This window comes from Tachypleus tridentatus, unplaced genomic scaffold, assembly GCF_004210375.1.
Source record: "Tachypleus tridentatus isolate NWPU-2018 unplaced genomic scaffold, ASM421037v1 Hic_cluster_1, whole genome shotgun sequence".
Classification (NCBI taxonomy): Eukaryota; Metazoa; Arthropoda; class Merostomata; order Xiphosura; family Limulidae; genus Tachypleus; species Tachypleus tridentatus.
In genome coordinates, this window is record NW_027467777.1 from 28,553,895 (window position 1) to 28,568,888 (window position 14,994).

Genomic DNA, 14,994 nt, shown 5'->3' on the forward strand with positions numbered 1-14,994 from the left:
GTCGCTTATTGCATTTGCTTATCTTAGATTATTCTTAAACAAGCTATAAAAAGGTTCCAAATATAACCATTCTTACCAACGAGTCTTGAATTATTTAATAATAGGTTATATTTTCCCAAACTGATCTGGCGATTACGAAAGTAGGTTACTAAGTTACTTTATATTTTACCCAAATACGTCCACGTATAAGAAGGCTGTGCTAAAAACTTTATAGATTATAATGTGTTGCAGTCATACAAGATACAGAACTGAGAATGTGAGGTTTACAGATATTCTAAAGATATACATTATGTGTTATCTTCTCCGTCTCATGTATTAGTTGGGTAAGAATTAATGTCACTATAATGTACAACATAAATACACAATAAACACTGCAGTATGTTTAAAGACCGCCCCCGCTAATACAGCGGTAATGTTACGCATTTTACAACGCTAAGATTAAGGGTTCGATTCCCCTCGTTGAGCTCAGCAATAGCCTGGTGTGGCTTTGTTATAAGAAAAACAAACACACATTTATTAAAGTTTTTGTACTTTTATTTACAAGAGAGCTGTATACAGTTTAAAATACTTAATAATAAAATATAACATATAACACGTTTGTCAAAACACAAATATTATTCTTTTTTTCGTATATAAAGAATGATAAGTCACTTATATAGGACTTAACTTTAAAAATATCGTAATACAATATCCTAAGACTGATTTACCGTACAATTTAAATACATGTATAATGTTTTAAGCCTAAAATACACAGCAGAAACTTAGGCACAAAGATTCCCTGCGGAAAGAAAAATTAAAGTTTCTCCATAATTCGTAACACAATCGTAAGTTCATTAAGGTTTACTTGTTGACTTGGTATGGTCAATAAAGTTTGGTTGCTGACTTATTATGGTCAGTAGATTTCAATTAACGACTGGATATGAGCAGTGTAGTTACGTTGCTGATTGTATGCGGTCAGTAGGGCTTCACTACCAAGTGGATATGGCCCGTTTGATGACTGGATGTTATCTGTGTGACCCAAATGCTGACTGGACGTTGTCATTGAGGTTTAATTACTGAGAAGTTGTGGTCAGTAGGGCTGAGTTGTTTACTGAATGTCTTAAGTTGAATGTTTTTATTGTAATATTTTAAACGTCGAATCTTCTTTCTGATGCACAATATAGAGAAATAATTATTCATTTTCTTGTCATTCATAAATGGGTCAGTTTATATTTTAGCCTTTTAGCAAGAGCTATATATTTTTCATATTATTTTTTAAAATACGGTGCTCAGTGTATGTGAAACTCGCGACGCCTATAAAACTGAGACAGGAATAAAAGTGCGAAACTTATCTATGTATGTGTACATTTTAATACGTACATAGTTTTTGTTTTGTTTCGAAATCAATACTATGCAGCTACTGGAGTTTGATTTGTTTTGAATTTCGCACAAAGCTACTCGAGGGCTGTTTGCGCTAGCCGTCCGTAATTTAGCATTGTAAAACTAGAGGGAAGGCAGCTAGTCATCACTACCCACAGCCAACTCTTGGGCTACTCTTTTACCAACGAATAGTTGGATTGACGTAATATTATAACGCCCCCACGGCTGAAAGAGCGAGCATGTTTTGTGTAACGGAGATTCGAACCCGCGACCCTCAGATTACGAGTCGAGTGCCTTAACCATCTGGCCATGCCGGGTCCTGAAGTGTCATACAGGGGAATGCAAGTAATTTGGTTTTGTTCCTTCTGGCATGAAAAAAAAAAGCATATTTTAATCATGATGAAACTTTATAGAATGGATGGCAACTCCCTGTTGTGGAGGAACAAGTGTAGAGGACGACGTTTCAAAAGTCTTCCACCTTTCGTCTTCAAATAATACTGTTCCAGGTTTCCTTCATGGGTGAATAAAACCAGAAATCACCGGTTTCTTGTTTGTTTGTTGTTTTTTGTGTGTGTTTTTTTTGCCTACTTATGTAGTTAAATGTGACTTTGATAAATGACACCAGAATATGAAACTCACGTATTCTGATTTTATGAGAGATGCTAGAGGAAAATATTTTTAAGCATATACCGAAAACTGAAATTTGCTTTTAACTGAATGTCGTGTTAAAACCTTACTTTACTGAGTGGTCGTCAAATGAACGCAAACAATAAACATTAAAAAACATATCTATCATTTTCCTTTGCTCAATACATTAAATTGTGGAGTAACAACACAGTATTGTTCACTATAGGTTACTACTTATCAATTTTATTTTTTTAGCCTTCTCTCCTTGCTGCGAAATCTAACAATATTTAAATTTCCTTGTGGTGATTCATTTAGTGATCTCATAAATTAAACGACATTGTTGAATCGCTTCTTCCATAAGCAAGTTGCATCTCGTTGAATACGTTATTGCTATAGTTACAGTTAGTTAAATTCACATCTATACATTCAGATGTAATCTGTCGATAATCTAAAGGTATGTCGTACGAGAGTGACGAAGCTGCGACTTTTTGCATGCAAGTCTCTTGAGATGACGGAGAAGTTCGACTGTTGAAAGAAAACGGCCACGTCTGCTGGAATAAAAGAAAAGGAACATAACGTGAAGATTTGTACCATCATTATAACCTTCAACACTAATTCGTTGTTGTACCTGTCTCACCATCATTATTACAATTGTATCATTAACACGTAAATTTCGTTGTCAAAATAACTTTATAGTAATAACTAAAACACCAACTTCTAAAGTACTATTATCTCAACAATTCTTCCAATCATTTGATACAAACACCTTCACGTCAACATTAACCCTAACAAGCATACTACCATCAGTCATTCTCCTTAACGTCACCAGATCCATCTTTTCTATCTGAGATGAAACAACAGGTATAATAAAATAATACAATGCTCTACCTAAACAACTTATCAAAGCATACAAAGTAAATTTAATGATACTTTTACCACCGCCAAAATGTGTTATTAGAGATATTATAAGAATTCTTTATTCGTTTTTTTACTAATTCATCCTCTACGAAACAAATAGGCCTAGCGTTATTAGCGCTTTTTTTTTAATGCGGCACGTGACCTGTTCGTGTATGGAGTCAAATGATTCGTTCGCGTGGCATCCGACAGGTGTAGTTTAGTAGTTGCATCTTGGAGACTTGACTGGCTCCAGCTGCTACAGCGGAAAGCCTGCCATGGAAAGTGGTGTGATACAGCTGTTTTGGAGTATGTTACAGATGAAATCATAAGTCTTGGCTAAGGCAAACAAACATTAATTGAAAAGTAAGACACCATGATATACTCTCAAAAGAAAAAAAAGATAAACAGTACTTATTTAAGAAAAAAAAAACCTCACGCTCACATTTGTTTATAAACTCTCGAGTCTTGAAGTTTGGAATATCCACACCATACAACAAACATGCTTTCAGTTTTATTAATAATAACTACAGCAATTTCTCTTGTTAATATTAATTTACCAAGGAAAAGCACGAAAAATCGAGTCTGGCATAAATTAATAAGAAAACACAATCTTGACTACCTAAATAAGGATTTTTTTCTGTTGGGTTTCTTTTTTGTTTTTTGAATTTCGCGCAAAGCTACTCGAGGGCTATCTGCGCTAGCCGTCCTTAATTTAGCAGTGCAAGACTAGAGGGAAGGCAACAAGTCATCACCACCCACCGCCAACTCGTGGGCTACTCTTTTATCAACGAATAGTGGGATTGACCGTAATATTATAACGCCCCCACGGCTGAAAGAGCGAGCATGTTTGGTACGACGGGGATTCGAACCCACGACCCTCAGATTACGAGTCGAGTGTCTTAACCCAGCTTGCCATACCGGGCCTTTCTGTTGGAAAAAGATCAAACATTCGCGAATTTTTTAATTACGTTCATCGACGTATTGAAATAACAGCCATCGCTACTGTATATTATTATATAATGAAGGTGTTTCCTATAATTACTCGTTGGGTAAGGAAGGTTTTTCTCTAAACTGACTTATATAAGAAAAGTTTAATTACACTGACTCAGAAATGTTTCGATGCTAAAAGAGAGAAATTATTTGTCTCAAACTGATTTTTTTAATTCTCTGTTTTTGGAAATTAAACAGATATTAACAGATGAGTTTATTACTGTATTATTAAGATGGCTTTAAAGACGACTCGTGTCCACAGAAAGAAACGTTACAGTATTAATACTTCTAAAGAATCCTTTTCAGTGTACACGATATTACATGTGCTACATAAACATTTCTGCGTGATAGTTGTAATTAATATGTTCATAGGTATGCAGCTATACCCTCGTTATTAAAGGGCACTAGCGGGGAAAGCAGTCTACTGTTTTGTTATTACACAGCGTCTTAATATAGAGTACGTGTCAGTTGTTAGTTTTCAAGAAATACAAAGTAATGAAGAATAATATAACAATTTATGTGTAAAAACGGCTGGTTTGAGTTGAGAAAATTTTATGTGAAAAAGCGAACAACGTTTCGATCTTCTTCGGTCATCGTCAGGTTCACAAAAAAAGAAAGAGGTAACTGACCGATAGCTGACCACATGTTTGAAGGGGGTTGTGTAATTGAGTGTAGGAATGTAGAGGGCGTGCTTAGATATTTGATTATATTTATTAATATAAGTATCAAGTTGTTCCTTTGTATTGGTTTATTTTGGGTTTGAGTTGTTGTATAAGTAAGGCTTCTTTAATTTTATGTTTGTTTATGGTTGTTTCTTTATTAAGTATTTGGGTGTTTTCTATGGTTATGTTATGTTTATTTGATTTGTAGTATTCGAAAACGTGTGAAGGTGACTTTTTGTGTTCTTTGAACACAAAATTAAAGAAGCCTTACTTATACAACAACTCAAGCCCAAAATAAACCAATACAAAGAAACACCTTTATACCTATGTTAATCAATATAATCAAACATCTAAACACGCCTTCTACATTCCTACATATATATTTTTCTCTACCAGTGGGTTTTCTCGTCATCATTGAATATAACAATTTACAATTACAGACAAGAATAACAAGATGAAATAAACTTGTTTCAAACTTTTGGTTTGATGATTTTCACTTGGACAGATAATGCTTTTTTGAACCAAATTTCTGTTTTCTTTGTTCTGTAAATATTCATTAGAACCCTTGGGGCTCCCCGCTAGTACAGCGGTATGTCTTCGGACTTACAACGCAAAATCAGGGGTTCGATTCCCCTCGGTGGGCTCAGCAGATAGCCCGACGTGGCTTTGCTATACGAAAACACACAGAACCCTTGGGACTAAGGTGGCGCTTTGAGGAACAAAGACGTCAAAGGTGAAATAGTAAAAACACTGTTTTAGCTCTGGGTTAACTAAATGAGTACACTTAACCTTTATTATAGTTACGTATTTGTACCAGGTCATCCCTTAAGTAATGTCCGATTTCAGGTTCAGAGAAAGAATTTCAAACGTTTTTAATGTTATTTAATCAATAATGTGTGTTTTATTATTATTAATTACTTCCTGTCAACGATTCACAAGTTTCTGAATGTCACTTCTGTAAAATTCTTGGGGTTTGGAGAAAAAGATTATAGAGAGGGTAGTTTTGAAATCTTCAAGTCTTCCAAGTTCTTTTCCCTCAAGATAGTTCTGTAAACTTCTGAATAGATTATAATCAGATGGAACAAGATCTGGAGAATAAGGTGGATGTGGAAGGTTCACCAAGTCTAGCTCTTCAATCTTTACAGATGTAATCCTTGCTGTATGGGACCGTGCATTATCCTGGTGTAACACAACACCTTTACGATTGATCAAAGCAGGCCTCTGTTCCTTCAGTGCAACATTCAAACGCTCTAACTGTTGACAATAGAAGTCTGATGTCATCGTTACATTGAGTGGCAGCAACTCAAAGTAGATCACATCAACAATATCCCACTAGACACTTAACAAGACTTTCCTAGGGTGGAGGTTCATCTGGGGCCGTGCTTTAACTAGTTTGTCTGTGGCGCTAAACATTTTTATAATATATCCATTTTTCATCTCCAGATACTAACCTGTCCAAAAAAACAAAGCAAGTTATGTTCATGGAGAGAATTGCAAATGTCCACTTTTGCTCTTAGGTTGGCTACTGTCAAATCTTGGGGAACCTATTTTCCAAGTTTTGACATCTTTCCAAGATGTTGCAGATGATGGTGAACTATCAAATGGTTTGAATTAAACTTCTGTTCTAGTTCTTCAACTGTTACAGACAATCTTCATCAGTTGCTGCCAGCAGTAAGTCATCATTAAACTCAACAGGATGACTTGAACGTGGAGCATCACTTAATTCACCTGATCTGATCTTCTAAAACCACCTTCGACATTTTCTTTCATTGGGAGACTCCACACCATAAACACCTTGAACGTTTCGAGTAGTTTCTGCTACACTATTTCCTTTTTTAAACTCATAAAACATTATATGCCTAATGTGCTCCTCAGACACATCCATCTTCATAAGGATTTATTTGATTAATGATCTGAAAAAGTGGAGTTGAGTTAGTTTCTTTTATTTGTCTGAACATTTTTATACACGTCCTACTGCATATTTTAGTCACTAAAGCATTTTACAAAGACAGAAATGATGATGCACTTTCTGCATTAAATTTTCGGACATTGCTTATGAGATGACCTGATACAAATGGGAAAGGTGCTGAAGTTTTCTGATATATATGGAAAAGGTGCTGAGGTTTTCTGATATATATGGAAAAGGTGCTGAGGTTTTCTGATATATATGGAAAAAGTGCTGAGGTTTTCTGATATATATGGAAAAGGTACTGAGGTTTTCTGATATATATGGAAAAAGTGCTGAGGTTTTCTGCTGCAGTCTCTGTTTTGAACGGCTAACCAGAAGAAAAAAACCAGTAATAGGTATCACCACCTATTATTCATGTAAAGGTACTGAGTGTCACTCTTATAAAGCATTCACAATTCAAAGTGAAATTATATATTGTGTATCTGAGCCTGCCCGATAGTTCCAGAGCTATTTCTCAGGACCAACCGCCCCTGAAGAGTGCATTACAACTTAACACACGTCTGCTTTGGAATGTTCGGATGCTCAAAAAAAAAAAAGTGTTATCTACGCCCATTCGTTTCAACCTCACGTCCTAGTTGGGCGTGAAGTCACATCTCAATGAAACGTGTTGGTTTATGTATTTCAATATTATCATCACGGTTCAATTGAGGAAAAAATTAGTTGGTTTTAACTAATCAAACTTCACGTGATGTACATCGCACCAGTTGGTTTTAAGTTATCAAATTTCACGTGATGTACATCACACCAGTTGATTTTAAGTTATCAAACTTCACACTTCCAGTCATGTACATCACACCAGTTGGTTTTAAGTTATCAAACTTCACGTCATGTACATCACACCAGTTGGTTTTAAGTTATCAAACTTCACGTGATGTACATCACACCAGTTGGTTTTAAGTTATCAAACTTCACGTGATGTACATCACACCAGTTGGTTTTAAGTTATCACATTTCCAGTCATGTACATCACACCAGTTGGTTTTAAGTTATCAAACTTCACGTCATGTACATCACACCAGTTGGTTTTCAGTTATCAAACTACACGTCATGTACATCACACCAGTTGGTTTTAAGTTATCAAACTACACGTCATGTACATCGCACCAGTTGGTTTTAAGTTATCAAACTACACGTCATGCACATCACATCAGTTGGTTTTAAGTTATCAAACTACACGTCATGTACATCACACCAGTTGGTTTTAAGTTATCAAACTTCACGTCATGTACATCACACCAGTTGGTTTTAAGTTATCAAACTACACGTCATGTACATCGCACCAGTTGGTTTTAAGTTGTCAAACTTCACGTGATGTACATCACACCAGTTGGTTTTAAGTTATCAAACTACACGTCATGCACATCACACCAGTTGGTTTTAAGTTGTCAAACTTCACGTGATGTACATCACACCAGTTGGTTTTAAGTTATCAAACTACACGTCATGTACATCACACCAGTTGGTTTTAAGTTATCAAACTTCCAGTCATGTACATCACACCAGTTGGTTTTAAGTTATCAAACTTCCAGTCATGTACATCACATCAGTTGGTTTTCAGTTATCAAACTACACGTCATGTACATCGCACCAGTTGGTTTTAAGTTGTCACATTTCCAGTCATGTACATCACACCAGTTGGTTTTAAGTTATCAAACTACACGTCATGCACATCACACCAGTTGGTTTTAAGTTATCAAACTACACGTCATGTACATCACACCAGTTGGTTTTAAGTTATCAAACTTCACGTCATGCACATCACACCAGTTGGTTTTAAGTTATCAAACTTCACGTCATGTACATCACACCAGTTGGTTTTAAGTTATCAAACTACACGTCATGCACATCACACCAGTTGGTTTTAAGTTATCAAACTACACGTCATGTACATCACACCAGTTGGTTTTAAGTTATCAAACTACACGTCATGCACATCACACCAGTTGGTTTTAAGTTATCAAACTTCCAGTCATGTACATCACACCAGTTGGTTTTAAGTTATCAAACTACACGTCATGTACATCACACCAGTTGGTTTTAAGTTATCAAACTACACGTCATGTACATCGCACCAGTTGGTTTTAAGTTATCACACTTCCAGTCATGTACATCACACCACTTTGTTTTAAGTTATCAAACTACACGTCATGTACATCACACCAGTTGGTTTTAAGTTATCAAACTACACGTCATGTACATCACACCAGTTGGTTTTCAGTTATCAAACTACACGTCATGCACATCACACCAGTTGGTTTTAAGTTATCAAACTACACGTCATGTACATCACACCAGTTGGTTTTAAGTTATCAAACTACACGTCATGTACATCGCACCAGTTGGTTTTAAGTTATCACACTTCCAGTCATGTACATCACACCAGTTGGTTTTAAGTTATCAAACTTCACGTGATGTACATCACACCAGTTGGTTTTAAGTTGTCAAACTTCATGTGATGTACATCACACCAGTTGGTTTTAAGTTATCAAACTACACGTCATGTACATCGCACCAGTTGGTTTTAAGTTATCAAACTACACGTCATGTACATCACACCAGTTGGTTTTCAGTTATCAAACTACACGTCATGTACATCGCACCAGTTGGTTTTAAGTTATCACATTTCCAGTCATGTACATCACACCAGTTGGTTTTAAGTTATCAAACTACACGTCATGTACATCACACCAGTTGGTTTTAAGTTATCAAACTTTACGTCATGCACATCGCACCAGTTGGTTTAAGTTATCAAACTACACGTCATGTACATCACATCAGTTGGTTTTAAGTTATCAAACTTCACGTCATGCACATCGCACCAGTTGGTTTAAGTTATCAAACTACACGTCATGTACATCGCACCAGTTGGTTTTAAGTTGTCACATTTCCAGTCATGTACATCACACCAGTTGGTTTTAAGTTATCAAACTACACGTCATGTACATCACACCAGTTGGTTTTAAGTTATCAAACTACACGTCATGCACATCACACCAGTTGGTTTTAAGTTATCAAACTTCCAGTCATGTACATCACATCAGTTGGTTTTCAGTTATCAAACTACACGTCATGTACATCGCACCAGTTGGTTTTAAGTTGTCACATTTCCAGTCATGTACATCACACCACTTTGTTTTAAGTTATCAAACTTCACGTCATGCACATCACACCAGTTGGTTTTAAGTTATCAAACTTCCAGTCATGTACATCACATCAGTTGGTTTTCAGTTATCAAACTACACGTCATGTACATCGCACCAGTTGGTTTTAAGTTGTCACATTTCCAGTCATGTACATCACACCAGTTGGTTTTAAGTTATCAAACTACACGTCATGCACATCACACCAGTTGGTTTTCAGTTATCAAACTACACGTCATGTACATCACACCAGTTGGTTTTAAGTTATCAAACTTCCAGTCATGTCATGTTGGTTTTCACATCACACCAGTTTTAAGTTATCAAACTACAGTTATCATCACACTTGGTTTTCAGTTATCAAACTACACGTCATGTACATCACACCAGTTGGTTTTAAGTTATCAAACTTCCAGTCATGTACATCACATCAGTTGGTTTTCAGTTATCAAACTACACGTCATGTACATCGCACCAGTTGGTTTTAAGTTGTCACATTTCCAGTCATGTACATCACACCAGTTGGTTTTCAGTTATCAAACTACACGTCATGCACATCACACCAGTTGGTTTTAAGTTATCAAACTACACGTCATGTACATCACACCACTTTGTTTTAAGTTATCAAACTTCACGTCATGCACATCACACCAGTTGGTTTTAAGTTATCAAACTACACGTCATGTACATCACACAGCTTTGTTTTAAGTTATCAAACTTCCAGTCATGTACATCACACCAGTTGGTTTTAAGTTATCAAACTTCCAGTCATGTACATCACATCAGTTGGTTTTCAGTTATCAAACTACACGTCATGTACATCGCACCAGTTGGTTTTAAGTTGTCAAACTTCACGTGATGTACATCACACCAGTTGGTTTTAAGTTATCAAACTACACGTCATGCACATCACACCAGTTGGTTTTAAGTTATCAAACTACACGTCATGTACATCACACCAGTTGGTTTTAAGTTATCAAACTACACGTCATGTACATCACACCAGTTGGTTTTAAGTTATCACACTTCCAGTCATGTACATCACACCTGGTGTAGTTGGTTTTAAGTTATCAAACTACACGTCATGTACATCACACCAGTTGGTTTTAAGTTATCAAACTACACGTCATGCACATCACACCAGTTGGTTTTAAGTTATCAAACTACACGTGATGTACATCACACCAGTTGTCTTTCAGTTTTCTCATCTCATCCATAACTTTATAGCAAGAGTATGAACTTTTATTTCTTCTACGTTTACATTTTTATGAATTTCAATCCTTTCAACAATGGCGGAGCGTGATTTCAAACAAAATCGTGAGATTATTTGTTGTATTACATTAAAAAATTATTTTTTCGGTAACTAAAATCCTCACAAAACTGATAGAAAATAAACTTAACCAATGTAACTTATTTAGTACCACAGCAGTTGTTGTTCTTGTAATTTCGAAAGTTTCTAGCGTCAGAAACACCACTCTGCCTTTTGTGACCTGGCCAACCTGGTGAGATCAAGTTTTAGTCGAAAGGCCTTATCGCCACTTGATAGAACAGATATAGAGTGTATAACGATTGTTAAACTTAACTTGTATTCTTTGAATCTGTAAATATTCAATTGGATATCGCTGTTAACAGAATAATTGCAAATAATAATTCAATACTGATCTGTTTGCATATTTCAAAACCTAATATCTCAATGCCATTTATCTAGTGAGGTCTGGATATATTAGCTTAAGGATAAAATGCATTTAGTGAGGACATACTTACCAAAGTAATTGGGTGGACGACAGCATGAGGTCCTGTGTCTTCCGTCAGGATCTGCCTAAGATGGGCAATGTAGCTGGATGCCAAACGAAGCGTATCTAGTTTGGAAAGTTTGGTGTCTTCTGGAACCCAAGGAAGAGATGTTTTCAACTTAGAAAAGGCCTTGCTAAGAACTCTCATTCGCGCCCTTTCGCGAGCATTGGCAGCATTTCTTTGAATAGGTTTATTCCTTTTAGATATTCCCATGTTTCCAACGGAGCCTTTACGGTCCCTAGCCATCCTAGGGTTATCTGTGCGAAGCCCTAGTTTGGAAAAATACGTATTAATAAGTTTATTATATATATATTAATGTTTCGAGAAATGCGTAAACTTCATTTAATTTTGTTTGTTTATAATCAAGCCCAACTGGGTTATCTGCTGTGTTCACCGTAGGAATCGTGTCCCGGATTTTAGCGTTACAGTTCCGTAGACTTAACGTTGTTCCAGTGAGGGACATATAGACTTAATCACTTGTTTCTATTCCGTAGAGAGCTAATCCTTCAGCAAGGTAATTATGATGGAACCATTGCAGTCAAATGTTTAATATGAGGTACAGCAAATACAGTGACAAACATAACTTAGTGTTTAACCTGTACAGTGACAAACTTAATTGTGCGTCCTATTTCTATTTGGGCTTCTTTTTGGACAAGCAGTTTGAAACAATTCCTTAAGAACGTATTCGGTAATGAAAGGTTTAATTTTATCTTAATGATCGAATATTTTTTCTTCAGAGTAAACACTTCGTCTGATTCTCGGGTGCTAAATCTGCTAGTGAGTGTCTAACTTAAACATTATCCACAGGCAGAACTATTATGGAATACGGTTCACTTTCTGCACTCTAAGGGTCAGTATTAAAGATCCATGTTATGTAGACTGACCGCCTCCGATCTTTAAACTATAGACAAAATAAAAAAAAAAAAACAGTTAGTCAACAGAACGCAGACAATATTAAAATTCCTTTAAACTTAGACTAACCGTCTCTAATCTTAAACTACAGACTAGATAAGAAACACATAGTCAATAGAACCAATTACCTGAACTGTCACTCTTATTACACATCCACAAAAACAAGACCCTCAGCCTGACACGCTAATCGTAAGATAAGTTAGTAAACAAAGTCTAAGCATGGACTACACTTTATGATCCACGCTTCCATTAGTTCCAAAAGAACCCTTTCGATATTTTGTATCGAAAAGTTCTTGTTCACTGGATTTCATCACAAGTTCACGAGCATGTCACAGGTCGTCCTCTTCTAAAGTTGTTTCTAATGTGTTTTATCTCGGCTGGGTCCTACCGGTTTTGTCTCCTTGCTTGTCTTCATATTTTCTTGATGAGTGACATTTTTTTTCTTCTTCTCAATATGTGGTTTTTTCTTCATAAAAATGTTTTGTTCATATTGACCTTTGACCTCAGTTGGGGGGGTTAATCCTACTTATTCTTTTAGTTTGTGTACACTACAAATCGGTGTAATTCTACACCTAGTAACCTACGGGCGTTTCGGGCCGTTGAACCTCATGGTCATACAAACACGTGCAAGATCTCGTGCTCTCGACACGTGGAGGAAGATTATGCCGTCAATGTTTGGATGACACTTCGCATGAGTTTAAAAAAAACAACAACCTTATAACACTTTGTCTGTTATATTTGTATAATACCCGTGGAAACAAAGATCTTTAACAAGACCTCACTGCTGGAAAGCACGAACTTTATTTATAAAATTAAATAATAAAAAATATCTATCTCTCTATTCGTAGAAGATGCATTCTCTCTTTCTCTTCTTAAAGAAACACGTAGAGAGAAACAAAATGGTTTATCACACACCAAGGTCTCGTGCTTGTGGATGATCTTTCATCAGGATCATCAAATAAAGGCCCTGTTACCATGGAGAGTCGTTGGTGCATTATAAGTGTGACAGTGAGGGTCATTGGCTAGTTGTCTTCTTTCTTGTCTATCATTTCATAATTAGGAGCGACTAACCCTTAAATAAACTTATGATAGTATAAGAAAAATTGTCTTAGACTTACGTTCTCGAAGGTATCTTTCTTGTGTCTCTCCGTATCTGATCTTGACCAGAACTTTGTATGGAAGCGACCACTATATCTTTCCTTTCCTCTTTGTGTCGGTTAACTTGACCAGAACCCCGTTTGGAAAGAACCGGTTGAACACTAGTATTGGTTATGATCGGCAACAATTTACCAAAGCAGCGACTTAGTCTTCTAAATTGTCACATTTCGAAGGAAAACAAAGCTGATGATAACCAAAGTGTCGTGTTTACAGGAGAGAGTTTGTCTCTAGCTGATGCTAACCAAAGTGTCGTGTTTACAGGAGAGAATTTGTCTCTGTTTGTCATCCATTACGTTCCGTTTATGTTCACTACAAAACTCAAAATTTTAAACAAATGCGAAACTTTAACTAAACAAGCAAAAGAAAAGTACGAGTTCTGTTGGTGACAAGAATTTTGTATAATTTAAAATAGTTTACAAGTCTTAGAATCCACGCCTACTGCAGTTGTTAGCCAATCACAAAAGGCAGACTATTAAAAGTGAAACAAGTAGACCAATAGAGAAAGAGAAGAAGGGTGTTGAAAACTAAATGTCCAATATTGTTTTTATCGTGTTTATAGGATTCACAGGTAAACCCAATAACATTGAAACTAAATAGTTTTCCAGAAATGTCAGTTTGAACATACAGTTACTTATATGTTGTGTAATCTGTCTAAAAATACTGGTGCAACAGCTTGGGTAAAACTATAATTATTATGTAAGATTTTTTATTACAGTGCTCACCTTTACTGAAAGAAGTTCATAAGCCATGCGACTCTATACATAAATCATTATCGAGCTGTTAAGCATTACAACTGTATTATTAACGTTCGTTCCGTTGTTGACTTTCGTTCTATTATTAATTTTCTCGTCTCCTAGTGGCAGAATGTGGACTTACAACGCTAGAAACAAGATTCTGATACCTGTGATGGGCAGAACACAGATAATATACTGTGTAGCTTTCTTTGTGTTTAGCTGTAAACAAACAAACAATTGATGTTGGTTCCTGATGTCTTCTTAGTTTGAAAAACTATAGTCTAAGAACGAGTCGAATCCTTTCACATTCACGTGCTATCTTATCCAACAATATAAATAAAACATTGAAAATTTAAAAACCTGAAGATAGGGACAGTAAAAAAAAAACAAAGCTGTGTGTGTGTTTCTGAATTTCGCGCAAAGCTACACGAGGGCTATCTGCGCTATCCGTCCCCAATTTAACAGTGTAAGACTAGAGGGAAGGCAGCTAGTCATCACCACCCACCGCCAACGCTTGGGCTACTCTTTTACCAACGAATAGTGGGATTGGACATAACATTATAACGTCCCCACGCCTGAAAGGGCGAGCATGTTTGGTGTGACGGGGATTCGAACCCGCGACCCTCAGATTACGAGTCGAACGCCTTAACCCACCTGACCATGTCGGGGCCCGAACAAGGATGTAGATACTTTCGATGTTATTTATTCAAACTACAAACTTTTATTTCCGTTCCATCCTGTTACCTAGAATTACA

The 14,994-nt window shown here is 36.3% G+C and overlaps 1 protein-coding gene across 4 annotated transcripts; it reads right to left on the minus strand.

The window, feature by feature from the left end:
- Positions 1-563: 563 nt before the first annotated feature.
- LOC143241901 (transcription factor 21-like) lies at positions 564-13,974 on the minus strand. 4 transcript variants are annotated; one of them, XM_076485208.1, is made up of 3 exons: positions 13,466-13,974; positions 11,406-11,704; positions 564-2,537 (listed from the first exon to the last, which is right to left on the minus strand). In XM_076485208.1, exons 2-3 carry the CDS (start codon positions 11,679-11,681, stop codon positions 2,307-2,309), a joined length of 507 nt encoding a protein of 168 aa, XP_076341323.1. In that variant the 5' UTR covers positions 11,682-11,704; positions 13,466-13,974; the 3' UTR covers positions 564-2,306. The 4 variants fall into 4 exon arrangements, with proteins under 4 accessions (XP_076341323.1, XP_076341321.1, XP_076341320.1 ...); XM_076485206.1 differs by lacking the exon at positions 13,466-13,974 and adding an exon at positions 12,476-12,644 and having other exon boundaries at positions 564-2,534; XM_076485205.1 differs by lacking the exon at positions 13,466-13,974 and adding an exon at positions 12,476-12,644.
- Between the last annotated feature and the right edge of the window lie 1,020 nt (positions 13,975-14,994).

What these genes read in the sequence shown, in the direction of transcription:
- LOC143241901 (XM_076485205.1), bottom strand. Translation starts at nt 12,500, where the DNA reads ATGTGTAATAAGAGTGACAGTTCAG. An exon ending in TAATAAGAGTGACAGTTCAG is followed by an intron (nt 11,705 to 12,475) that starts GTAATTGGTTCT and finishes TTTCCAAACTAG; the next exon opens with GGCTTCGCACAGATAACCCT. An exon ending in TCGTCCACCCAATTACTTTG is followed by an intron (nt 2,538 to 11,405) that starts GTAAGTATGTCC and finishes CTTTTATTCCAG; the next exon opens with CAGACGTGGCCGTTTTCTTT.